Raw genomic sequence first — 27,578 nt, 5'->3', positions numbered from 1 at the left:
TTTTGTATTGATCTGTAGGGGGCGCTAGGGTCCTGGGTTTTAAAAGCTCCAGGTAATTAGGCCAGGTGTGTCGGATGGAGAGCAAACAGTTTTTGACCGTGCCAGCGTGATAGATAATTGGTTTGTTTGTTCGTTTTACAAAGTTAAAGGAAATGGTTTACCTAATGGATAATGGTTAAACGAATTGATATATCCAAAGAAGAAATGTGTAGAGGACATTTTTGTTGGATTTGTTTGTCCAGAAGTAATATCCCGTCCGCTCCACAGCGGCCTTTAAACTGGGTTAAAGGCTGCCACAGTAATAATACTAATAACAATTATAATTACAACAACAATTGTTATTTGTTATCTAGTAGTAGTAAGTTATTGTTCTGTATAAAACACAGAACAATAACTAGTATTATGGCTGTAATTTTGAAATGTCTTTGTTTCTGTTTCCAGAGGACATCGGACAGCAGCTCCTCGTCGGACTGCATCAGGTACAGCACCTCCACACCTCCACCCTCCAAGCTTCCTCGCTGCTTCTCCCCCCTCCCTCCCCCTGTCTCTCCTCTTCCTCCTTCTCCTCCTCCCCCACTGACAGGCCGCTGGAGTCTCCGGATTTCGGAGCACAAGGACACACTCTTCGTCCTTCGGAGGCTTCCTCCACTCTCTCCCTCCAACACTTTTTCTGTGGAGTGGGCTCCTGTCTCTCCTCCTCCTCCTCCCCCTGTCTCTCCTCCCCCACTGACAGGCCGCTGGAGTCTCCGGAATTCGGAGGACAAGAACAAACTCGTCTTCATCCTTCGGAGGCTCCCTCCACTCTCTCCCTCCAACACTTTTTCTGTGGAGTGGGCTCCTGACCAACCGGCAGGAGCCGCTCCAGTGAATGTTAATAACCCCTCTGCCCTACCTCCGCAGCCCCAGCAGCCGGCTGCCAAGCCTCGTGCAAAGGCAGTGGGTCCGGTTCCAAAGTGGGTCAGGAACCTTCGGGCCCTCATAAAGTTGAGGAACGGGCAACGCCGCCCCCCAAGGTAAGAGCCCTGCTGGACCTTCTGCCAGGGCTACCCCCAGGTAGCCTCATTAACTTTCATTTTAGTTAAATTTAATACTAGTTTAATTTGAAATATTTTAGCAATGTGTGATTTCCTGGATGTGATCGATCAGATTTTATTGGAATGAGTCTGTTGTGATTATGTCTGATCAGATCTACTCCAGATTTATTTGAATTTAATTTGAAATATTTTAGCAATGTGTGATTTCCTGGATGTGATCGATCAGATTTTATTGGAATGAGTCTGTTGTGATTATGTCTGATCAGATCGACTCCAGATTTATTTGAATTATTTGTCTTAGACTGGGTTTTGTGTGATTCTTTGAGCTCGGTTCTTGTCAGTGGGACTCTGGTCAGGGTGCCTGTAAGAGGTGTGAGTGGATCTGGGGGGGATGGTGTGAAACATCCAGCGGTCCCCCCCTTACAGTGAAGCTCCGCTGAAAGGTGAACAGGATGCAGACATCATGTCACGGAGGAGGAACATGTGTCTGTATCCCACCCTGGACCCTCACTGGAGTCTACAGCCACAATGTTAGTGCGGCTGGATGAACCCGAGCAGAGAGCACACGGGAAGAAAGGACTGAGAGTTTTAATGTGTCAAAGGCAGGGATCTGTTGACCAGGGAGGACTGGTCTTTTATGGTGGAGGTGTAATCAGTTCAGATGTCGTTCAGCTGCTCATGATTCAGTGGGAGGGAGATTGGTAATTAGTTGCAGCTGGTGAGGGCGGTCCTGTGAGCAACACGGAGAGGGAGAGCGAGTGGGAGAGAGAAAGGATCAGGTGGAGACAGAGGTCCTGATACACAAAGATCAGAGTTCAGGGAGTCACACTGGGATATAAGGGGTGGGGGGTTAAATGTGTTATTTAAAATCAGGGTGAAGGTCTCGCCACCTGAGGAAAGTCTCCAGAAATAAAGGTAAGAAGTCAGTCAGGATCCTGTGAATGCTGCTGCATGAGAAGGTGAGTTTGGGATTTGTGTTTTTCATCCATGCATCTCATATTTTGACATCTCAATAATGACAACGCCTCGACGAGATTCTGCCGCGTTTTTCTTTTTGGTTTCTTTCAGGCGGACGACCCCGGGACCCAAGACAGAGACGAGGACGACCCCAGGAGACGACAAAAGACGAGACAGCGAAGACCAGTGAAGACGAGCGACCGAACCCCGACAGAAGAAGCCAGAGACGACGACCGGCCAGTGAGGAGAAGGAACAACGACTTTACTGAGACTTTACTGGATGCGCTGGTAATTTAGATGTGCTTGAGAAAGAGTGACCCTACAGACACTGCATGTTTACACGGGGATTTAGCATGTAGCAGGTCACAGTGTGACAAAGTGTAGTTATTTATGTCAGAATCAATTGAAAAATGCATCTGTATATGTTGTTTTTTTTTAAAATAGGTGCTTCAGAGATGATGGGAGGCAGATCCAGGACCAGTGCATGGCTCATGAGACCATTCAATTAACACAAGGTAAGCTCATGAAATAAAATGGCTAATTAGATACTTTATGTTAATATGAGCATATGCAGTTATTTAGCTCAAATGTAAATAAAGGTTTTCTCTCTTTTTGCTGTCTTTAGAGCTCTCTCTCCAAGACCACCAGACTAATAAAAGATCAAATCAAGAAACAAGACCAGGACCAGCCCATGATGTGGAAGAGGGGATGATTATTATAGTGACACAGAAGGTGAGACAAAGACTAAATCTAATTTTATTGTGTTTTTATTTTGTGTGTAGTGAGTTTGGAATCACTGGTTAACCGTCCCTGTGTTTGGATTGCAGGAGGAAGTCAGAACACCCAGAGAAAAACCATGCAGTCCCAGAGAGATCATGAACAGAAAATGAACTGAGCAGCAGGTTGGTACCGATGTAAATTCACTGTGCTTTGAGGTAGTGAATCGTTCCGTGCTACTGCTGAATGTGAACCTCACACACACGCCTGTGATTCTTTTCTTCCATCACTGTGACTTCAAAACTGAAGAAGACAAAGAAAGAGTTGGAGGAGCCCCAAGATGACGGATCAGCGACAGAAGAACCAGGACGGGAAGATGAAGAAGATAAAGACCAGTCCAAACAAAGAAGAAGATGAACTCCTCCAGATATCACCAAAGGTAAACACCCAAATTCATTGCTTCTACAGATCCAGTCATTGAGGAGACGTCATGTTGCAGTGAGAGCTCCAGATAATGTGTGTCAAGCAGCACAGCTCTAATTTCAGGCAAACTCTATGATAAAATGACATTTTTGTTATTACTCCAAATGAAAAGGTGACTTTGAACACTAAAACGCACCATTTCTGAGTCTGTTGGTGCAGTTAACCTTTGTAGTGTCTCTAAGTTCTGTTAGTTGTTTGTCTCCCACCTGCCTCTTTCTTAGAGGTTCTGTCTGAATTTTCAGAGTTCTTCACTGATCTAGTCTCAGTACAGACAGAGTCATTATAACAGGAGACTTAAACATCCATGTAGATGATGTGAATGACAGCTTCGACTGTATTTAGTTGACTGTTAGACCGTTGGAGGATTTCCCAAGATGTTCTGAGCACCTCTCCACACCTTTCTATGTCACTGACTAGGTTTTGTCTTCTGCAGGTTTCTCTGAATCTTGGAGCTCCATGTGTCTGATCCACTGTTTTTGGCCTCAGCGACCTCCAAAGCCTTCAACTTCTCTCCCTCCTCTTTACCCTCAAACCAACCAGAGTTTTGCTTTTATTTTTCTTCCCAGAGGGAAGTTTTTTTTCCTTACCCCAACTGGAGGTTTTTTTCAACTTCCTGGCAACAGGAAGTTTTTTTCCTCCAGATGGGCTTGATTTGATCACACTACAAAAAGAGAGAGCCTCAAATAAAAAACAAAACAACACAACAGAACTGCATCTGTTTAAAAGTGTAACAAGACGGACCCTTCATTTAATATTTGTTTTTGGAGAACATATTTTATGGCTACAAAACAATGTTAGTCTGAATCAGAAAGCCTTTATTGCCAAGTGAGTCCACACAGGGAATTTGATTTGGTGCCTGGCAACAACAACAGACAGTAAAAGTCTGAAAAACGTGGTTTCAAGCCACTGGTTTCTCAAAAACGCCTGGACTCCATCTTAAAACTGCACAGCATTGGAACATACTGCTGGTTGTGTGATTACTTGGGGTTAATACACGAGGTAGTAAATTTGCTAAATGCACAAATGCTGCTTACAGTGGTATTAACAGATTGTACTAATTTAAAACTACACTACAAATTCTGCAGGGTTTCTATTAGAGTACTTTTACATATTTCTCACAATGGCCTTCACAACTTAAAACAAGTCTGATGGATATTTATTCAGGTGAATTTTTTGCCTGAAATAACAATAATTAATGAACAATAATTAGATAACCGTTTATGTGGCTGACGTTGATATTTTAATAGACTGGACTGACAGAATTGTTTATCCACCAGTTTGATTCTCTGTCTAATTTAAAGTCAGATTCATGCTTTAATTGATGGAAAACTAAATTTAAATTGAAGTAACTGACTGAAATTAGCCTAATAATTACAGGACATCAATAATTACGCCGCCTTTATACAACCTCCACCTTGCTCATGAGCAAATATGTATTTACAAACATTTAAAAATGGAGTTTGCACCAGATAAACAAGCTCTGTTTTCAATTCATGCAGTATTTTGTTTAAAGATCTTGACTACAGTAACTGAAAATGTCACTGATGGAACAAATCTGATATTGAAGTGAATCATTTTAAAGGTGGCGCAGAAACACTGGCAGCTGTGAAGGTTTTTGAATTTTACTGGTAATCATTTTTAATGTTCAGTGTTCTATACATCATAATGAATATACCAAAACAAGAGTGCAATGGCTTCAACATTATTTTTCTGTGGCAGGTAGCTGATAGTAACATATAGTACAAATACTATACCTCATACTGATTGTTTAGGCCCAAACAAGAGGTGGCTGTTGAATTGGAAAAAAAATGCTTCTCTCAGAACAAGAAAAAAAAACTTATTTCAAGGAATTTTTACCTTGAAATAAGTGGAAAAAAATCTGGCAATAGAACAAGCGAAAAATGGTTTGGTAAGATTTCTTGAAATAAGATATGATGCTTAGAATATTGAGATGTCAAAATTAAATGGGAAAACTTGTTTTAATCTATATTTTATCAGGATTGTCAAACTTCGGTGTCCTAAAATAATATCAATTTTTCACTCAAAAATAGATTTCCGCTGTCATGTAACCTCCTAATTTGAGATGTTTCAACCCTGCAGTCGCCCGCGGAGCGGGAGGTCGTCGGATCGATCCCAGGCGACGGCCGGATTCCGCGCGGCCGGTTCGGCCGGCCCGGGCGAGTCGGGACCGACGAAACGAAGCGGTGACGCGTACGGTACCGTCACACGCGCGCAACGGTACCGTTATGTGCGTGCGGCGGCGCTGCGTTCAAAATACTCTGCTGTTACACTGTACATGATATTATGTTTTGTGCACAAACTGTTAAAACTAAATGAAAATCATACATAAATCATACATGTACTCTGTATATACTGATATACATGTACTGTGCAGCAATGTGCATGTGCTCTGTGTATGTGCTCTGTGTGTGTGCAGTAATGTGCATGTATTCTGATTTATTACTCTATTAACTGACTGTTTCCCTCCAGGAGACTGTGCAGAACCAGAACCTCTCGACTCCATCTGCCTCTCAGTGAACATCAGCTTTTACTAGAACTCTTATTCCATGTCAGGAATTTAACTTTTACATTTATACAGGCTGATGTCCTCACCTTCTCCTCAGTTGTAATACTTATTTTTAACTTTCACTACTACTGCTACCAGTACTATTAATACTACTTTAAATGTACCACTCCTCTCTCAGTAACCCACTTTACACAGACACCATAAATGCTGCTGTTTATGTCTTTATATTGTTGTGCTTTCTTTCTTTTCTCCTTTACTTGTGGTTCTTATTTTATTTCTTTGATTACTGCACTCAGAGCTGAGACTCACCAGAGTCACATTTGTCATTTTTGTGTAAAACTGGGCATCAAGAGTTGATTCTGATTTCATTCATTTCTTTCTTCTGTTATTCTATTTCTTCTTTCTTCTATTTCATGCTGTGTTTTTGATTTATTCCTGCTGGAACCAGAACCGGGACCTGTCCGACATGTTCTACGCTGACCTTCAGACCTCAGGATCCAGCTGATAGATCCTGATGATCAGGTTGACCTCTGTGTTAGCGTGTTTTACTAAGCTGCTGAAGATGCAGATTTTTCTTTCATTCATGATCATGTCAGACTGAAGAACCAAACAACAAACTGTCATAAATCAGAATCTGTCTTCAGCCTTCAACATCTGAACTGAAAGGCCAACAGGCTGGTTTTAATCCAGAAGGTTCCAGCAGCTTCATGGAGATCTTTATACTGGGACACAACCAGAAGGAATGCAGTGGTATCAACAAGAATTCAACTACTGGATGCATCAGTGATTTCTGGATGTTCTGATGGACCCAGCAGAACATCTGAAGTGCTTCATAATAAATACACATAAAATCAGTTCTAATAATAAAGAACAGCATATTTTTGACACCAGCAATTAAAGCAGAAGAAGACAGATATATTGATCAGTGATCAAGTTTTTAGCTGCACATGAACTGATCCTGATCAGAAAGTATGTAAGTATTAATATTAATAATAATATTAATGTCATGTGGTGCATTAAGATGTAATCAGACGCTGAATTAAAGTGTTTAACAGCTTTAATCCATCTGGTTTAAACAATACAGCGTCTATGTATATTATTGTACGTTGGCACATTAATAAAACTGTTATTGAGAGCAGCTTTTTGTGATTTCTATGCAGAACACTATGATGTTTGCTGAGCTGTGCACTATTAAATGATTTAAGAATATGGAATATTGCTACTGTTTATTATTGTTCTCAGGTTTACTGTTAAATGTACAGAGTGTTGCTTATTGTATTTTACTGTTTTTTTATCATTTACATTATTGCACAGAATATTTCAGATTATTTTACCACAGATCAGGGGTACAGATTGTTGTTGTTCACTGTGTATTGGGTAGTACTCATTTTGATTTAGACTGATTAGTATACAGAACCCTGTGATGTTTCTGGTTTACAGCTAAGAACTAGTTGCTAAAAGTACAGAATATTATTTCTTATTTTAGGTGTGATAATTGTCAGTAAACATTCTGAGAAGTGGAAATCCTCAGGGTTGTATATAGTGCTGTTCTTGTACAATATTTGTCACTTAATTGCCCTCAGGATACTGTCATTGAGCTTACCAGTTTTACATAACAGGCAGATGCTGCAGCTAATGATGCTGTAATTCACATAAACAAGGAAACAAGTCCATCATAATTTGAATGTTAACATTCCAAAATGAAAGCTTTCCTACTGGGTTAAAGAGCCAAAAAAAAAACCATGAAAAATACTCTGTAAAAGCGAGAGGTCGGTAGCTGTTTTCATTTTTTCTAACAACTTTTCAGTGCCCACCAAAATATCTGTTGTACCACCCTGTGCCCCCCCACTAAAATGAATCTGGATCTGCCCCTGTTCTGCACTGCATATGCGTTAAAAATTTTAATCAGATTAATCTTGATGATTGATAACGCGTTAATTTTGACAGCCCTCGTATATTTGCTTAACAGCTAAGAGACTGCAAGAAAAAGCTGTAAGATCTGGAAGCTTGTGTCCTTAAGAGCCGTACTTTTAAGTAAAGACTAGGTAGAATTCAAATTACATTTGGTTTTTTAAAAGTCAAAATTGTTTTTATTCATCCATGCTTGTCACGTATCCAGAACGGGTGCCTGCACAACGCAAGGAAATATGAGCTAAGGACTGAAGACAACCACAAAAACATACTGACTTGTACAGATTAAAAAGACGTACTGCAAACTGACTTAACGCCAGCATCAAAATTGCAATACATGTGTGTTTGTACTTTTTTTTTTCTATATTGGGCAGCAAGTTTATGATATGACACGAACAGACTCCATCAGAATATCAGCTCTCCAGATTTGATCGGATGGGAAAAAACTGTTTTAATTGACGGGTTGGCTGGTGACTTCCTCAGAAAGGCAATGAGAAGCAGTTAAATTCCTGGCACTGGGTTATTTGTGCTCCTTCTGAGCCCTCCCTTTCCTAATATGTTTCTCACACTACAGAAATGCTGCCATTTCTCTATTTCAGTTACCCGCACAATAATCAGTATTTCTGCCTCTATGACATGAAAACAAACTAAGACTGAGTGCCTGTGCATGTGTGTGGTTTCAAACCCTCCTGTCAGCAATCACTGGGAGGGAGAATGCCATAAACTGCACTTTAGAAGCCTATAATGGGTTCCTGCAGCACTGGCAAAACTTATATCACATTATGCCTCTTCCCATTCAGGCGCAAATAGGATCATTATTTTTGATAACTATACAGCAAGTGCTGGATAATTTCATTACACGATTTGCCACTGTATAACGCTACACTTCAGTTGTCGTAAATCTCACTGTATCCCTGTTATTATTGTATTTAATTACAGCCCAAAACCAATCAATAACATCGTGTTCTACAAATGATTGTACCATTAAGGTTGATCTATACACACAACTCTAATTCATTTACCTTCCACTAACATTAGTGTGCGTGTGAGAAAATAACAGCGACATAAAAAGCTGTACACTGACTGCTGAGTGGGTCTTTATATTTCTGAGCACAGGACTTCATGCGGTTTGTCAAACGACAGAGGTGGCAATTTACAGCAGGCCCTATAAAGCCTATCACACTTGATGGGATGGGGGCAATACCCGTGCGTCATCCAGCAAATAAAATGATGGACACTCACAAGTGTGAACGCTGAAGCATTTTATTATTAAGAAAGCAGAAGACGTTTCACATGTCTTCCCCTAATAAACAGGGGCTGTAAATACACACTTGTGTACAACTGAGGGCCAACCGCTCACCTGTTTTCAAATTTGTTTGAAAGACTATTTCAAGATGTTCTCCAGAATATTTCACCCCATGTGTCAGCCTTTAATTACTTGACACTATTTGAACTCTATTATTAAATTAATTTTATGCTCAAGTAAAGTTGCAAAATCACTACACAGGTTGGGACTTTTGCTTAAACTGACTTAGAAATCTACCAAACTATATACATCCAAGGCAATTACTTAAACTGCCACATTAAATAATCCATCAGCAGTGTAGACACTCAATAAGGATTCTCCACTGTGATGTCCTTTTTGTATACAGCAGTTTCCAACCTGCCTTCATATGGTCTCTTCCACAATGAACTCAATGGCATGCTGTGGTGACTGGCTTGTCTCCACCATCGTGATTTCATTTCCATCCATGGTGATGGTGGGAACAGCGATGCCCTGAGTTCCAAGAACAGAAGACGGCAGGATGACAACCTGTGTTCCCTCTGCTCCCTCTATACCACTAAGCTGATCAGATGGAATCATGACTGTCTCAGTGCCTCCTTCACCTCCCTGCAGTACATAAATGGTCTGCACAGAGCCAGAATCAACCTCCCCTGTAGTGGCTAAAGTAGTCTGCACCTTAGCCTCTTCCAGCATCCTCTGGACTTGGGCGGCCTCGGCCACATGCACCACCTCCTCAGCTTCTGAAGTCACGTCCGTATGTAGACGGATGTGTTTGTCCAGGTTGGAACGAGAGCGAAAGGCAGCAGGACAGTGATGACAGGGGTAGGGCTTTTCACCGCTGTGGGTGCGGGCGTGCTCGGTGAGGCGGGCAGCCACGCTGAAACTCTTCCCACAAATCCAGCAGCAGAAAGGCCGCAAACCACTGTGGATACGTTCATGGTCCTGTAGATGAGGCAGCTGGCGGAAGCGCTTCCCACATGTGGCACACTGGTGGAGAAATGGAGGAGAGAGAAAAACTGTAAAAGGGGAAAACGTGCAAAATATGTAAAGATAATAAGGTGATATTAAAGTTATGTTAATAATCCTGCCACACCAATCTTCACATTTTTTGCAGATGCACCACTTCTGGCTGGATTACAGAAAGAACAGACAGAGAGTGCTTCCACCTCTTGTCTTCCTCCATACTATTGTATGGAGGAAGACAAGAGGTGGAACACAGATACAAAGCAATAAAAACACTTCATTTTGGATTGTACATTTTTTTCATATCATCCATTAATTGTTTAGTCAATAAGACACTGGGGGATTAGGGAATGACTTAAGACGACTTGTTTTAAAAAAGACAAAGCCCCGACTGCTAGGTTACTGTCACAAAAAAACAGCAAAACAAAAGCAGAAGATAAGTGCTGGATTCTGCTTTGTCACTGTCTGCTGAATAATACTTTGTTACTCAAATAACTGATTCATCAACTACATGGTACAGCGAAGTACTTGAGGGAGAATATCAACAGTTACACTGATAGCATGATTAGCTACACCACAAAAAAAGAGAGCTACACCTCCTAAATAAAGTAATCACAGCACTAATCTGCAGCTCAACTGTTGTGCCTTTCCTGCAACAATAGCACTTGGCTTGCTCCCACAATGAACTACAGCTTAGACCAGGTAAAACCTGAAGCACTTCAAAAGAACGCCATTATTAAGCTTTACTTTGATTCTCACTGAGTTTTAGCATCTATGAAATATACTCTAGAAATATTTTCCTGTTGGGAGTGCTCTATAAATACTAAGCAAATTCTAAGGTATTTGAGTTTTGGTACACTGTGTATTTGATATATATTAAAATTCATCCCCATGACTTGCTGTGTTTGAGAACTAATGCTCTTTTAGCGTGGCTGATGGATACGGCTCAAAGCAACACCACAAACACTAAATCAATTTCTACGGCCCAGCATGCTGAGATGGGTTTGGGTGGGTCTATAGTTGATGTCCTGCCTTGTCACCATTGCAGTAGAGAGAGAGGGAAAGGCTCCCAGAATAGTAACAGGCACAGAGGGGCGCTGACAGGCCCTAACTCAGCCCTGCAATTAATCACAGGTACACAGGGAGGAGGAAACACCCGCAGGACACACACTGCACAAATGGCCACGGTCCGGAAAAAGAGATGGCCACAGCTATGATCATAGTAGGGTAATGCAGCTCTGGATTTCAATTTGAAATCCAGGTGTCGAAAGATTTAAGCGCCTTATATAAAGATGTAAAAGGCTGAGGGAACATTTCCTTATATGAGGGCACACACACAAGCCACCGCTCTCCTCACCTCAAAGGGCCTCTCATCAGTATGTGTCCTCATGTGAACACTGAAGGTTGAATTGTAGGCAAAATCCTTGTGGCAAATCTGACAGCGAAAGCGGGGTCGGTTCTTGGACTTGCTGAGCGTCCCTTGGAAATGCGCCAGCACATGCTCCTCCAAGGCACTGTTGGAGGTAAAGCGGCGGCGGCAAGGCCTCACTGGGCATTTCAGAGGCGTCTGTCCTGTGTGGGATAACCGATGGAGGTCGAGTCCTTCCTGAGTCATGCAACGGTGCCCACAAAGGTCGCACTCAATCTGAAGGGGTAATAACAACAGGAAGGAAAAAGAGAGGAAGAGAAGACAAACCAGAGGGTAATGAGGTGAGGATCAGAACGACACAAACCATAAATGAAAGGAGGGTCTTCGTGGTCTAGCTGTCACAAGCAGTATCATAGTTTGATTCCAGCTGAGGACCTTTGTTAGATCATTTTACTAACCACACATTTCCTTTCTGTCTGGACTGTCAGTTATGCAATGCAGCAAAAGAAATTGGGAGGTAAAACCTGCTAAAAAGAATATTCACTGATGAGTTTCTATGTTCCCAACCTGCCCAGTGCAGCGTCCCCGGCCCTGGCCCCGTCCACGGCCGGTGTTCCTTTCCTCCTCTGTGGTAGGACAACGCTGCTGGTGGATTTCCAGTACTGCCTGGTTGACAAACTGGGCTGAACAGTGAGCACATGTTGCTGGCTGCTTGTCTGTAACAGAACAGTGGCAGCAGGCTTTAGTTAAGTGGTCACACTATGAGCTCCCATGTCATGTTAATATCTGAGGGCTAATCGCTGTATATAGTGCCAAAAATCAAGTGAAAAGTGCGACACGCAGAAATGGCTGTGAAACAGAGTAGAAACATTTATATACAGACAGATTTTTGTGTTAATAAAGATTGTTCCTGTGTTTACTTTCTACTTTTAATATTACAACACAGAGAAGGTTCAACCTAACAAATGTATGCCACAAGATGTAAAGTTGGACTTGTGTTAGACAGAGTGCAGAACTGGTCAATAAATCAGATAGTCCATGTATAAACATAATGTTTTATGATGGACTCATGTATAAAATACAAGCAGCCAGCATTTACTGAATCTAGTTGTGTTGATTTGCTCCTTTACTCTCATTTTAAACAGCTACCTCTTCACTGTCACTGCAAACATCTGTGTGTTAACTCTTAGTTACATTCATTATTAACAGTGGACCACCGACTGTCCATGAGATTAAAAAATGACCTTTAGAAGAATTTGATGCAGTTATGTACATAGATTTTATATTTCAGGAAGAGAGCCTTTATATCGCCGTTTACACTAAGTGGAGGCAAAGTAATCATGACGTAAAAATAAAAGTCAGACCACTAAACTGAACTTTACTTCCCTATTTTTCTCTGGCTATTATGTTACATGAAACATTAGTTATAGAGAGATGGTCACTGCTGCTTTGAATTTTGAGAACTTTTAACAGGGATTTTAATTTTTTGACAGTTTATGGATCACATAATGAAAACCATTTGTTACACCTCTAAAGTTAGTTACTTTGATTATTAATTAATCTGCCATTTATTTTCTCAATTAACTAATAAGTTGCCTGGGGTATGACATCAGGATGTTTACATTTGATTGACAATTTTTCAGTAGTCTTGTAATTCATCAACTCATTCATTCATCCTTATTCAGCTGGTGCTGTAGTTATATTTTGGCAAACAAATCAAACTCTCACTAGGTTCCTCTTGAAGCCCTGGCTTGGAAGCTGCTGGCCCTGATGGTTCATCAGTATGTCAATAGCCGGTTCAACCAATATTATGCAACCTGCTTACCATCTGTACTGTCTATCCCAGTGGGGGCAATCCACTCTGCTCCCTACTGGGACCCCCTAATTAAAGCTTTAATAAGGACACTCTGAGCCTATGGCCCTGGACTGTTCAATAGATCAATCTCTCCAATCATCTTTCTCTAAGGAGCTATGCACCTCCGACCTCTGCTGCACGCTGACTCTTCAAGCTGAACTAATGAGGCTGCTGTGCCCTGATTAGGAAGAAGTGTCAACATGTTGACCCAGTTCATTTTCCTCCACCCTTCTCTTCCATTTCACATGGCACACAAATCAATCAAAAGTCAAAGACCTACTGACATCGGAGGAACAATGCACATACACCATGGATGTATCTCTGGAAGTAAACAGGATGGGCCACCCAGGCAAGCAGATGGTGTAATTCATTGCCAACTTTGCATTAATCAATAGTAATTCACTGCATGTTGTACTGATAAGGACATCATCTCTAATTGGTTTCCATTACAATGAGGCATATTGGCTTACATCTTGTTTCTTTGTACTTTCACCACAATTGGGTGTTCTTTCATAGATTAATGGAAATAAAGACAAAAACAAAAACCTGGTGACAGGAAGAGGGATGTGAGACACTATGCATAATATAAACAGAGATTAAATGACAAAATAACAGTGCTGTCCAAATAGCTTGCATTAGTGCTGTCAACCACACAAATAAGGGGTGATTGATACACACAAGGCTGAAGCCTGAGCTCTCACCTTGATGAGTGAGGGAGTGAAGGTCCAGGTCTCTTCTGCGTTTGAAGGCCTCTCCACATTCCGGGCAAGGGAATGGATGGCTGGTGTGAAGCAATCTGTTTGGATGCACACACATTCACAATTTTCAAAAGCGCAAAGATTTTGTACATGAAAATATTAAAAATTGCTTAATTTGTCAGAACTTTTACTGTAACAACTGAAGCAGTCAAATGCGACATCCTGTAAATAAGAAATGACTCTGAGCTGTCTATGTCATGTAAAAATTGACATGTTTTGGTTTTAAGCTGCCACTCACTATGCAGGAGTATTACCGGTGAGTGTGTGCTCTTCTGGTCAAATACAGGCTATTGTCTGAGTGCATAAGGACTGGAGATAAAAGAACAGCAGTAAACTGGGAGGAGTCAGTAAGGACATGAAGGACTATATTTATCCTTTGCATAACATTACGCTGGATATAGCCGTAGGGGAAGAGTGAAGCTTGTGGATGTGATGTATTCACCTAATGCTGCATTAGGTCTGCCTTCACAGAATGGAAAAAGGAAATACTGCTTCTCTGGGCAGCTTCTTGTAATCGGAATAAACATGGATGATATTTAAATAGCTCAATGTTGGAAAAAAACCTTATCCTCCACTAAATACTGCATTCTTACAGGCACATGCACTACATCATCATACCGTGTTAAATGCTGCTTCAGTTAACGTGACTTCAAATGTAGTTAACAGCACAATCTATTTCAGGTAAAGCAGGATGGAAAAGGTGATGTCCAAGGACCTTTCAAGGCCTGTGCAAGAGGCCAGACATGTCTGTTCCCTGTTAACTAGACAATAGAAATCAATATTTCAGGAACAGCTGACCCTGAAGCGGCGAGGAGAATGAAAATTTCAAGTCAGGGCCACCTCATCTCCAAGCCAGATGTTGTTTTTGAGTACCGGTGATAAACGTACAGCATCACCATTTACAGCAGGTAGACACTGACTCAAACTAAATGCTAAATTGACAGATTTGCTAATCAACACAAAATGAACACAAAGTTGATTAACTAATTGTTTCATTTTAAATGCATGGTGCAGCTTCTAAAATCTGCAGGTGTTATTTTTCCTCATTTTTTTGCAACAAGAAACTTAATATTTGTGTTTAGCATAAAGGTTTATTCCTCACGTGGGGAAACAAAAAACTATCTTCACTCTAGGTCTTCTTTGGTAGATGATGTAAACTACCAGTCCAAAGTTTGAAGACACATGAAATGACTGATGGAGAGACCATCAGTTCACCTTTTCTGTGTAGCACAAAGACACGGCAGGTGGAACCAAAGACCTCAAATTTGGACTCATCAGAAGAAAGCACAGATTTCCACTGCTCAAACGTCCATTTCTTGTGTTTCTTGGCTCAAACAAATCTCTTCTGCTTGTTGCTTTTCCTTGGTAGTGGTTTCTTAGCAGCTTTTTGACCACAAAGCTCTGATCGGTCGGTCTCCTCTGAACAGCTGATGTAGAGATGTGTCTGCTACTAGAACTGGCATTTATCTGAGCTCCAATCTGAGGCGCTGTTAACTTGTGATTTCTGAGTCTGGTGACTTGGATGAACTTATCTTCAGCAGCAGAGGTGACTCTTGGAAGGTATGTCCAAGAGTTGACTGGTAGTGTACGTGGAAACTTCATTTGCTCATAAAGTGTGTTGCAGTTAAAAGCAAGGGCAAAAGCTTATTAAAGTACTTTGATTAAACAGTTTTTGTCCAAAAAAAAAAAATCTTATTTGAACAAGACTGTCAACCTGAGGCTCTCATCATAAGCGTGAGCAATTTCCTATACTTTTTAGTAATTAAAGATACACTAATTTATCAAAAACATAATCGGCACTGTAATTGATAAACTCTAGCAATGACTCCTGTTTTTTTCCAATGTAATACGACATAAATTGGTCGACTGGTTCTCAGAATACACAACAACCCCAGTCACAATAAGCAGCTAAATGAACCAAGAATCTTTTACAAAGATTGACTTGTTATCTCAGTTTTCACAGAGCTAGACGACAATGAAAAGAAATAAATTCTATTAAGAGAGGAACATGCAGCATACTTAGCTGCACAGAATGTGACTGCATGTCACAAGCAGAGGGATGTAATTAATACATCATTAATAACAGTTTTTCATGATGACAACATTTTAAGTTTTTTCTTCTTTTGGTCTTTTAATCATCTTACATTTTTTCTTCTCAATTCTCTTCTCTCCTGCATTCTGTGCATTTTTATATACTGCACTTTAATACAGCAGAATTCCTGAGAAAGCGATATTCTCTTCTCCTCGGTGAGAAAATTACAAGAGAGTGCTGGTCTCATACTCATTTACATACATAAGCTGCTGTGTGGTTAACTGTTTTTCTCTACGTTGTAAATCACACACAGTAATAGTCTAAATCCTAAAGGGGGCAGAGATAGAAGACACATCCAGGTAGGACAGGACCAAGCTGTGCCTCTGCCCGGGTTGTTATCGGTATGATCGTAATTTACCCGGCCTCTGTCTGTCGATCACATGTGCCAAAGCTTAAAGGCACCCAGACATCTCAGTGTGTTTGCTACACAGCTTGAAGGTCTTGCTCAGTAGTCAGACACGGCTCAGCTACTACAGCTCCTGGCAAGAGGAAGGTGGTTTATCTAAATCCTGCCATGGGTTCCTTTTGGGACTGTAATTCTAGTGTATTTATGTGGTAAACAGAGTTGGAAAATGATTGAATTTTGAAAACTGCCAGGTATATTTTAGTTATTTCCACCAACACTTGCAAATAAATAATACCAAAAAAATGAAGAAAAAAAAACATGATCAAAGTATCATTACTTGTGGTGGTTAAGCTGATCCTCAGTGCTGAACCGTGAAGGACAGTTAGGACAAGAGAAGAGATGAGCAGCTCCCTCATTGTCCAAGGTGCACACCTGTATTGAGGGACACAACAGTCAAGCTCAATAAAAAAAAGGATTTCTCAACAAGTCATTCACAATAATTATAAATAAATAGGTGATGATTCAGTTTGAATTACAAAATAAGATATCTACCATTTCAAAAGCTTGATCAGTGCCAACACATAAGAAATGTTGACTTTTTTTTTTTTACATAAAATAATTCAAATTCTGAGCCGTTATATAAACAGATAATAGTCGAGACAGTACTGGTTTGCGTCCACGCTTGCGCCGAGGCAGTGTTGACGTGTGAATGCGTTGGTGTCTCTTCAGGGTGGCTGCCTGGGAGAAGTTTTTGCAACAAACATTGCAACTGTAGGGCTTGCTGCCCGTGTGGCTCATGCTGTGGCGCAGCAGGCTCTGGGAGTTGGTGAACGACTTTGTGCACACCTTTAGAACAACAATAATCAGGATTAGTGCCACAGTTATATGTAGTTGCAAGCAAAAGCTACATATCTTGTGGCTGTTGAGAAGAAATATAGTAAATACAAATCTAAGGCAAACAGATACCATAAAATGAGTATTTCTTTAAATGTAGTGCACCACTGTTTTTTAATTTCATTAAATAATAAGCAAATAACAAATAGGAACTGAGATACAGACAAAAAAAAAAAAAGCATTGGCTCCCTTCAACTTCATTGTCCTGTTGTTAAAGACCGGCTCTTTTCATTCTCAACCAAATTTGGAATTTGCCCAAGGATGTCTAGACTTTTGCAGACAACTGCAATGCTCAAAATCCAATTTTTAAGACAATATTCACTCTGCAAACACCCTATAATGAGGTTGGAGGTTCAAGTTTTCCTCAGTCTCTACTTTGAAGCATTACATCATGTCATCAAATTCAGCTGCTCAACATTAATAATCTTCACGTCTAGATTCAGGAAGAGAACATTTGGATTAAATGTCTGATTGGCACCTTGCACGTGAAGAGCTTTTCTCCGGTGTGGCTGTAAACATGGGTGCGGAGAAAGACACGTCGGGTGAAGGTTTTGCCACAGTAGGGGCAAACGTGGGGTAGTGGTGTCCGGGCCCAGTCGTGCAGCAGCTTGGCAGGTGGAGGGTGATTGGTGTTGTCGGAGTCTGCTGCAGTGCTGCCCTCTACTTCATCTTTAGCACCTACACTTTTGTTTCCTGACCACAAAAAAAAAAAAGTTAAAGGGCAAAACATCCTACAACTAATGCCTTGTTTTTCCCCAAATTTGCTTTAAAATAATAATTTCCACCTACCTTTGAGTGCATTGCTGCTCAGGATCCTGAAAGAAGGCCTGCTTCTCTTAGGAAGGGGGGAACCTGATTCACTTGCAGGGTCAGGTGGAGAAAGCAATCGCTTTGTGCTCTGTGGACTATCCTGAGGATTAGTGGTGGCTGTTTCAACACCAGTTTCAGTCCCATCAGGCACATTCATTTGTGATGTGTAGCGGTGCTGCTGCCAGTGGTACATGTACAGGGTGGTGTTCATAAAGCTCACCCCACAGTGTGAACAAGTGTGTAGTGGCTCCTTCAGGTCGTGCTTTTGCTTACGGTGTATGACCAGCCCTTCTTCATCACTAAAGCTCTGCCCACACTGGGTGCACATAAACAACTCTGGCTGTGTGAAAGTGACAACGGTGATGGATGGAGTAGCATCCATCTCCTGTTCCTGGGTCCCATTGCTCCGAGTACAAACCTCCTCTGATGTCACCTCAGGAGCCACCATCACCTTTTCCTCACCCTTCTGTCTGTGTTGTTTGCGGTGATAGAGAAAGAGGGTGGTGTTTAGAAAGCTTTCTCCACATACAGAGCAACGGTGCAGAGCTTCTTCAAAGCCATGCTGAGTCTTGCGGTGAGTCACAAGTTCAGACACCAGGCCAAAGCATGAGCCACAGTCCACACACAAGAGCACTGGTTCGGGCTTCGGTTTTTTGTTTGCCCCTCTCCTTCTGGGAGAGGAATCTTCTGGATTGGAGGTTGAAGCGGTCACCTCAGAAACAATGGGATCAGAGCGTTGGGACGGCAAGGTCTCTGCAGCCTCCTGCTCCTCTTCCTCTTCTACAGGTTCATCCACTGGTTCTGGCTTAACATTTGTGCTAGTTCCAGGTGATGCGAAAGAAGACTCGTCTGGATTTAAAGGTAAAGTCGGGCTCTGAGCCGATGAGGACTCTGGCTCTGCTTGTGAATCAGGTTTTGACTTGCTCCCAGACTGCTGACATGTCCCTTCTTTACGATGCTGCTGCCAAAGGTCAAGGCTTTTGAAAAGTTCATCACAATCTCCACACTGGTAGAGGATTCTGGGCTGGTCAGATGGTAACTTCGCGCTAACTGCAGTCTGCTTGAGTGTAGTCGTAACAGGCTGCACAGAGAAATGTCCTGCTTGGACTTCAATCTGTGGGATTGCTACTGTCCTTGATATATTCATTACCTGTTGCTGCAAAAATGAGACAAAGAAACAATAACTTACTGGTTATTCACTTCTTTTTAGTGTCTTTGTGTACAAATTATACCACTCTTTGCAATTATAATTAAATCTCAGTGCACTGTTTATCTTAAATGTTATTCATTCTGGCAGATGAGGGATGAGAATTTAGTGTTGGGGTTCTGAGGTCAATTAGAGCAGCATATGTTCAGAGCCAAGGTTCCTCTGAGAGCTTCAGACAGCCAAGATAAGGCCCCAGCCTCGCTGATGGCTACCAAGAGGACCATCAGGGTTGAATGGGTCACTCCGCAGGGTGTTAAATTTGTTCCCTTCATCCATTTGAATGAAACAGAACATCAAAGTCAAGGTCAAAGGTGTCTGGAAGTGCTCTGGCAACAACTCAACATGACCTACTTATTATAATTTGTGGCTTTTGGTCATAGTATTCTGGCAGCATTCAAAAACATTATACACACAAACACACACATATAATTGTGTGAGTGCGTGTACATATATACACACACACATCCACATTAATCGCTTTGTTACGTGTAAAATTCAATAATTAATTTTAAAGTAGTATATTGCGCAAGCACTGCTATATCAACACAAATGCAATCACGTTTGGTTTGCAAGCACTTCAAACAAATCAGGAGCTTTTGAACAGCAGTATTCCCTTTACACAGTAACAGTTCAAATATTTCTTGTAAATCTCAACTTAACCATTAGTATAACAAACCAGAAAGCTTTTTCTGTAACAGAATGAAAGTCTGGTGAAGATTTTGTGCTGGCATAGTGGGTGTGCCAACGGATTTTTCTTCTCTAATAACAAGCATGCAGCTTTTTCTGGTGAGAAAAAGTGAGGCTCTGTCGGCAAGTTGCCCACAGTCAACGGACTGTGGGCAAAACAGATGCACGAAGCAAAACAATGCATTATTTTGCTTACAGTCAGTCAGACTGAGCCCAGACACACCACAAAGCCGGTTATTAGAATTTGCAGAAAGTAGCCTACACGTCCAGCTTGGGAAAGTCTCGTGCCAACAGACATAGCAACTTGTTCAAAGAATTTAAAGAGCGAAAAGTTAATGCATGTCAAACACCATAATTATATCATGAACACAAACTCAAATATAAGTCAACTGAGTGTTACTTATTCTGACAATTTTATTTTTTTAATTTGACAAGGGGGTTAAAGGAACTGATAACCGATTAAATTGATTTTATCTTTCTAGCTGTATTGCCAATGTGGTAAATATGTGTAAATGCAAATGCAGCACTCACACTGGCAACTTTATTTTGTCTTATTGCAAGGTGACAAAAATCAATCACTCATAAGTATGCAGAACAAACAAATAAATTAAATGATAAACTAAATTCCTGTGGGAAGAATGCAAGTGAGAGATGAGATTAAAATGAGCGCTAAAGTTCCGCTGCTCCTATCTCTGTAAGGATTTATCCTTTCATAAGCAGCAGTGTGACTTGTGAGAATACGTGAAGAGCTGATCTTGATGTAGAGTCAGTGATAAACCCGGAGCGGCCTAGTCAACTCCTATTTGTTACTTAATCTGTTTCCTTCTCCTTTTGCCTGGTTCAAATAATATCTTTTGTTTTTCCTTGCATTCCCTAGATTCAAAGAGATGTAACGGTAACCAACATTTATATGATCACTTGAACAGCATTTTTCTGACAACAATTTTGTATTTTTACTAAAGTCAATTACCCACATTCTACCCTGTTTAATTAAATAATGGCTACTTTTAGTGTATGAAAAGATCTGAGTTCTTTTTCTACCACTGGAACTGGTTTTAGCTTAAAGGTTTTAACAGAATTCCTGTATTTTAGGCATTTGGTTGAGCTGGTAATAATGCCGAGTATCCACAGTATTATGTGTGACTTGCAGAATGCCTTCTAGCTCCTACGTGCACATGCTCAGACAAGTTCTTCTTTACACAAAAAAAGACAATCGAAGCTGGCCTTTGACAACACTGCCAGAAAACAGCAAAATTCAAACCTCTATGCCGACCTCTGCAAACTGCTGAATGAGAATCACTAATTACAAAAGCAGCTCAGGAGAAAGCTGCAACTGGCCAGAAATAACATCAAGGAATTGGAAACAAGTTTGGAGGTCACAAAGGCAGACCAGGAAAAAAAAAGCAAGAGCAGAGTGGAAGCTTTCAAAGAGCATGAAAAGAAAATCTCTTCACTTTGACAAATCCGTAATGCTCAAAAGGAGAAGACCGAAAAAGTCTCCAAAGTCAGGCTGAATATGAAAACATGAAGGTGGCTTTGAGAGCTGAAAGAGCTCAAATCGGTGTGCGACACCCTGCTCAACAACCTGCATAAAATGCAAGGGGACAAAGTGACCCACACCATTGAAAGTGACCTTAAAGCCAGCACAAGGAGCATTTGATGGCTGCAGTTCAGGCTTAAACAGACTGAACTGACTCAAAGCACTAACAAGTTTAATACTCCGGCTGAGAGGTTCAAGAAGGAGATTGCTGACGAGGATGAGAGCTGGGAGAAGAGACTGAAGTAGAAGATGAGGCTGAGAAAGGAAGAATACAAACTGGGTTTCTGGACTTCGGCCTTCAAGAAAGGTAGTTGCTAGAGGTACAGACCCGTACCCGTAGCCTGTGGACTACAGATACGGCACTTGCCATTTGCCAATCAGATACGCGAGATCTGGTCACGTGACTCCCGGTAGACGCTAGCGGTACGGACCGTAGCATCGGTACTACAGGTACGGACCCTAAACCTGACCCTAACACTAACCCTAACCTTTGCTTGCCTTTCAACAGTTTGCAGTGGTTAGCAGCTTCTTGACTCGCGAGACTCGCGTACGGGTCCGTATCTGTAGACACTACCTTCAAGAAATCCAGGATTTTTTGTTGTTTCTTCTACTTTAAAAAGCTAAAGAATATCCAATAAAGCTCAACCATGTTTTCTACAAACTGATAAACTCGGATAAATCTTCAGATGATATGTACTACATGTCTGTGTAAGACTGTCTCATATGAATGTCAACCACATTTTAGACTACTTACCCAACGGCAAAATGCTACTACTACTAAGAAAAACACATTCTATTAGGAAAAAGGGCAGGCATATGGGGCATTACTAGGTTTGTTTGTGGCTACAGCAGACTAAGTGCCCATCATTCTGGTTGCCCTCCACTTACTGCTCAACAACTGATGTAATGTCATGCATTACACACTAAAATGTGATATTTTAGTGTACAATATATATGTAAAACTTTTCTGAACACCACAAACATTGCAAGCTGTTGAAGGACAGATTCAGTAGTTGGATTTGATTGACTTAGTTTTAGTTGGTGGAGCGAGGACCTGGAGTGTAGACACCTCACCTCTACTGAGCTCCTGCTGTCTGTAAACTACATTTGGACTTTTGGTCAAATAGGCAATTAAATATAACAAATTTCCCACAAGGTCAAGATTTCTATGCACCTCATATGGCTGTTGGGAAAAATCACTCTTCTACCTAATTAAAAGTAGCAAAAAAAGGAAACCCTTGCAGTCACATTTTTCCTGAACAAAACTATAGGAGGAAAAACATTTTTTTATTTCTGCTGTGAGAATTATGAATAAAGTAAATGTTAAATTGTATTTTAAATCCTTCTTTTATTTTTAATATTAAGTCCAGTCTTGTTAGCTAGCCTCTTACACATACAGTTTACTTTGGTTCAGTTACTTTAATAAAAGTCACTTTAAATGCTGAATCATGTTTATTCATGAATCTGCATGCCCTGTTGTTGTACAGATACTAATAAATATATTTTCCGGTCTAAGTACATTGTATTTCCAGGTGGGCAGCAGTAGGCTTTCTTACTCACCCACTGAATACTGGCCTATTTTCTGGCACGCCAACGTGCTCTCAGTGTGTAGACATGCTGATGTTAGTGGGTATGCGTGCCATAGTCACTATCTTAGATTAGTATGTTTGCATACTAATACTTGGTAAATAGCATAAACACATGTACATATTAGGCTGATGTAAATTTATTATAAAAGGTATTTTGTCAAAGGTCACATATAACAAGTCACCACATTTAATCTTGAGGGGAATTTGAATGTAAAAACTTTTGTGCCGATTCATCTCATACTACAGTTGTTAAGGATTCTCTCAACTAAACCTGCTGGTGGAAGAAAAGTCATCCACTGAGATTGTTCAATGTTCGTACAAAATTTTAGAAAGAGGTATTTTCTAGTTGACATTTTTGTCTAGACCAATGTGATCTACCAACTTAGCCATTCTGCTAATGAGGCTAAAAAGAGCATGTCCAAAATGAGAAGCATGAAGGCAGCAGGGCACAGCAGCATGCTAGCGTTATTTATACTTTCAGATTAAACATGCATCCTGTTTGTAAACCCAAAAGCATCTTGACAGCTTTGTATATATTTTGCTTAGAAGACAGAGTCTTACTAAGTTTTTTCTAAATAGTTCAAAAAAAATGTACAGTTATATTTGAGAAAAAGCAACAGATTGGAGTAGAAACCATTCATGAAAAACTGTCTTCAAATGTCAAGATATAATTTTAATGGTTGTTCTTGTAATCAATGTGTTGATGTGTTTCTTGTACATTGGATTTTATCAATATCGTACCGCTTATCGATACTGGTACTTACCAAGACTACTCTCTATAATTTAGTGCAGAAAATAAAGACAAGTCATGAAACAAATCCAAACTGGCAGTCACAAAATAAAAGGGCAAAGTGTTGAACTTTTCAAGTGCTTACCCGAGTCTGTAACACTGGAACAGTTACAGGATTGGCTCCAGATGTGTCAGGCTGTTCATCCTCGGCGGTGCATGTCAACTGGTGCTTGAGCACCTCTTCCAGAGTGTTGAACTCCTGGTAGCAGGGGAAGCACATGTACACTGACGAATTCTCCATGCCTGCTAGGGAATTAAAAATCAAAAACATTTCATAAGAAAAGCAGCAATGCAAAACTGATTTAGATCAAGGCACAACAGTTCATAAAACTAACACATGCTTTGAATGTGAAAGTAATGTCACAACGTGAGCCTTATACAGATGTCCTTTCACCGGCATGTTACATTTGAGTGAGGTTGTAAACATTGCCCTCTCCTGCTGAAAAGAAGCGCCTGCATATTACCAAGACAGAGGATTGGGTATGAGTGCCAGGACACTAACTCTGGGGTCACCAAGATAACTCACCGTGCACTGGGCTAACTGTTAATCTGACTGTAGCTCAGGTGGAACCTTTGCAAGTCATTTTCTGTACCATTTAATAGGCTAAGCGGATGTTTAGGTCCAATATCAGTTACCTACATAATGCAGCTGGACTTACTGAAGGTGTAGGTTCATGCTCTTTTGAATTTAACGACAGGATATAAAACAAGTGAGTCCACCTCTGCCTGAAATTACTACACAAAAGTGTAATAATAAAATCCCAAATACTTCAAAATGAATCACTTCTCAATAAATGGATTATTTATAAGATTACAAATAGTGTTTCTTTTGATAAACAATCAGAAAAAAACACTTCAGAAGCACTACACTGAAAAACAGGCCCCAAAGTAGAACATCAGTGTAGCAAAAATGAATACTCTTCAGCTGATCATTAAAACAAATTTGACAGCACTTGTCATTTCCAATTAGCCTGACTACATAAACACACTGTACTAATGACTGGTAAACACCAGAAAATGCTCAGTTTTGTAAAATGGGCTTTGTGCATCTGTAAGCCTGCATCAAGGCTCAACACAAAACAGAACTGCCAGAGGAACCGCAAAACCTGAACAGACTGCATGAAGATTGAAAATGATTCAGGAAGATGGGTGACCAACTAAAAATCAGCTAAAACACAGCTGCAGCAGGCATCCACGCGTATAGAAGAACAAGGGACAGCAGCATGAATCAGAGCCGATACCCTGAAAAACTGAAGCCACGGACAGTGCCATATTTGCACAATCTATCTCTGAAAACAGACGAGCAAGTGCTACAGATTTGGAAAAGGGGTTATCATAGGAAATCAGTTTGTGTTTCAGTGTGAAGGACCGTGCATAACACTGTGGGAAACATGGAGGAGGGAGTGTTATGATATGGATCTCTGGAAGCACAAAAGGTAATGAGGCATTTGTATATGGCACCATGACAGCCAGCCTCTTTGACAAGGAAGTTTGAGCTTGTCGACAAAAATAAAGGTGTGTTAATGACATATTGAAAAGATGTGAATTGAGGAAATAAAAGCTGTGCTGTCTTTTGTTGTGTTGAGTTCCTACTGTGGGGCTGGCATTTTTAACATAGAAAATATAAACTATTAGTGATAAATTTTACTTAAGTACTCAACTGTTCAACTCAAAAGTAATGAAATTACTCTTAGGTCATAGACTCCTGATTCATTATTACTATATAAGTGTACTTACTTCTATTGCAGACTGCATAATCAAAACACAATGTTTGCAATCATTCCCATTTAATGGATATCAATCAGACATCATACTGCACCAGCAAAGCTTGTCTTCAAGAAAAAAAGAACAATTCTTACAAATCAACAAAACTCACTGAAAACCAAGCATAACCACCTCTAAAAGACAGCAATGTAACACACCATAAAAAATAATCATTTTAATTAGAAGACAAAGATATAACCTAAAGAATAAGGCTGGCAATAATCACTACTGTGGGTGTAGCTCACTTTTTTGACAAGAACAGTTCTTTAACATAGAATAATCAGTACTATCGAAAACCAACAGGCATCCCTTGTTAGGAGATCAATTCTTTGCTAATGTCAGGGGACTTGTTGATCACAAGAAAGATATTAAATAAATCAACAAAGCAAATACTATTACCATAACATTAATTCTCAATGATATTATTATTAATATTAGCACTATCTCGTTCTGAAATTTTTCTTGTGAGGCCTGTGTCTGTTTGTGTCCTTAGATTTACTGTCCTGGCACAGGTGGCTACTAACTACAGTCCACTGCGTTAGTGCAGAACGGCTACACCTCTGTCTGGCAATAGAGGATCAATTGAGATGTGGTTTACCTTTTCTTTTACCCATTCATCTGCAAATACGAACAATAATTCCCCTCCCTGTAATATGCTATTATAGAGAGACGGATTTAACATGTATCTAAACGCCATCACTGTTAATTTAGAACACTCATGGTGGAGAATGACCAGCACTGGCTAATACTTGAGAAATTCACTGCAGAGTCAATGTCACTCCATTGTTGAGTCACGAGAGGACAGGGAGGAAAAAACACAAGTCACCAATAGTTCATGCAGCTACCGGCAAATACCAAGCCTTGTGTTGGCTTATTTGACCTTTTTAAGGAGTCTGACCAGTGCTAGCAAGACCAACAGCTAAACAGTTAGCTAGTCAATGCTAGCGGTTAGCCGTTAGCTCCCCATCAGCTTTATCTCTGACTAGTACACTTTTGCTAACATGCAGCGATGGCCGTGTGTCTAACATGGCTAGCGGGTTGCCGGCTCGGTAGCTAGCTTCCTTGCTAGCTCGAAACATAACAAAACAGTCCACAGTTAATTTCTCGATAGCGGGTGTCGAAGCCCCATTAGCTAGCACCTAGATGGCTTTTACTACTTGGACTAGTACTGCTTCCTTTCTAATACCAAGGAGAAGAAGAAGAAAAGACCGAAGAAGGAGGGCGGGATACGCTTCTTCGGTGGTATAATGGCGGCGACAGACTAAAAGTTGATATTAGCTATCTCCCCCCGTCGAAATCCTCCATACATGAGTATCAGTTAGCAATATATCACCGAAAAAGTAGATTTCGTGTTCATTAAGTAAAATTAATTAATCAAAACTCACCGCACTGACACGTTACTGGTCGAGGAAATAGGACAACTTCAGTTTTTTTCTGCACGTTAGAAGGCTCGATCTGATTGGTTGGATCGGTCACTTCATGCACCAATAGTGTTCGACTACACATAACACCGGCAGTTCGTAATGTCAAAGCGCGCCAGCAGTAGAGGGTCAGTGCATGGAGATTCAAAAATACTGCTGTGTGGTGGGTGAAAATTCACCAAGATGGCAATGTCGTTCTTTTTTAGTCAATTGCATAACTTTCCTCTGAGATTTAGAGTACTCTGCAGCTATAGGTGTAAACTAGTACCGGTAGCTACAATATTGATTTGCAACTCTAGACTTCTAAACTGCATTGCACCAGCTTTCATCACCAAACAATGTTTGAGCCATTAAAGAGTTATGGATAATATTAAACAGCTGCTGAGCCTCGTGTCAGTAGGTTAATCCTAATGACAACCGAGCAAACCACGCCACTGATGAAGACTATAACAGGGTTCAAAGTTGTTGCAAAATACTAGAAGGCGGACCTTAAGTTGGCAGTGTTTTGTCAAACTACTACTTTCAATGCCAAGAAAGAATTTTCTTCAACTGGTCATGAATCTATACATACAGTCCTAA

At 40.7% G+C, this 27,578-nt stretch overlaps 1 protein-coding gene and 1 long non-coding RNA gene across 8 annotated transcripts; one reads left to right on the top strand and one right to left on the bottom strand.

Moving 5' to 3' along the window:
- The first annotated feature begins 526 nt into the window (after positions 1–526).
- LOC127536460 (uncharacterized) lies at positions 527–8,206 on the top strand. 3 transcript variants are annotated; one of them, XR_007945452.1, is made up of 7 exons: positions 527–677; positions 832–2,279; positions 2,436–2,506; positions 2,617–2,723; positions 2,819–2,893; positions 3,018–3,147; positions 3,625–8,206. It is a non-coding gene; the product is annotated as an uncharacterized LOC127536460 (long non-coding RNA). The 3 variants fall into 3 exon arrangements; XR_007945453.1 differs by lacking the exon at positions 527–677 and having other exon boundaries at positions 723–1,013; positions 2,103–2,279; XR_007945451.1 differs by lacking the exon at positions 527–677 and having other exon boundaries at positions 728–2,279.
- Positions 8,207–8,878: 672 nt separating this feature from the next.
- On the bottom strand, positions 8,879–27,062 carry znf574 (zinc finger protein 574). 5 transcript variants are annotated; one of them, XM_022210844.2, is made up of 10 exons: positions 26,964–27,062; positions 23,900–24,060; positions 17,981–19,157; positions 17,670–17,884; positions 16,964–17,143; positions 16,635–16,729; positions 13,803–13,897; positions 11,814–11,962; positions 11,235–11,522; positions 8,879–9,901 (listed from the first exon to the last, which is right to left on the bottom strand). In XM_022210844.2, the coding sequence occupies exons 2-10, from the start codon at positions 24,053–24,055 to the stop codon at positions 9,299–9,301; spliced, it is 2,958 nt and encodes a 985-aa protein (XP_022066536.1). In that variant the 5' UTR covers positions 24,056–24,060; positions 26,964–27,062; the 3' UTR covers positions 8,879–9,298. The 5 variants fall into 5 exon arrangements, with proteins under 5 accessions (XP_022066536.1, XP_022066535.1, XP_051812849.1 ...); XM_022210843.2 differs by having other exon boundaries at positions 23,900–24,057; positions 26,964–27,041; XM_051956889.1 differs by lacking the exon at positions 26,964–27,062 and adding an exon at positions 26,765–26,893.
- Positions 27,063–27,578: the final 516 nt, after the last annotated feature.

The sequence above is a fragment of the Acanthochromis polyacanthus genome, chromosome 12 (genome assembly GCF_021347895.1).
Source record: "Acanthochromis polyacanthus isolate Apoly-LR-REF ecotype Palm Island chromosome 12, KAUST_Apoly_ChrSc, whole genome shotgun sequence".
Lineage (NCBI taxonomy): Eukaryota > Metazoa > Chordata > Actinopteri > Pomacentridae > Acanthochromis > Acanthochromis polyacanthus.
The sequence above is the reverse complement of the archived record's forward strand: the minus strand, read 5'-3'. Positions and strand labels throughout refer to the sequence as shown.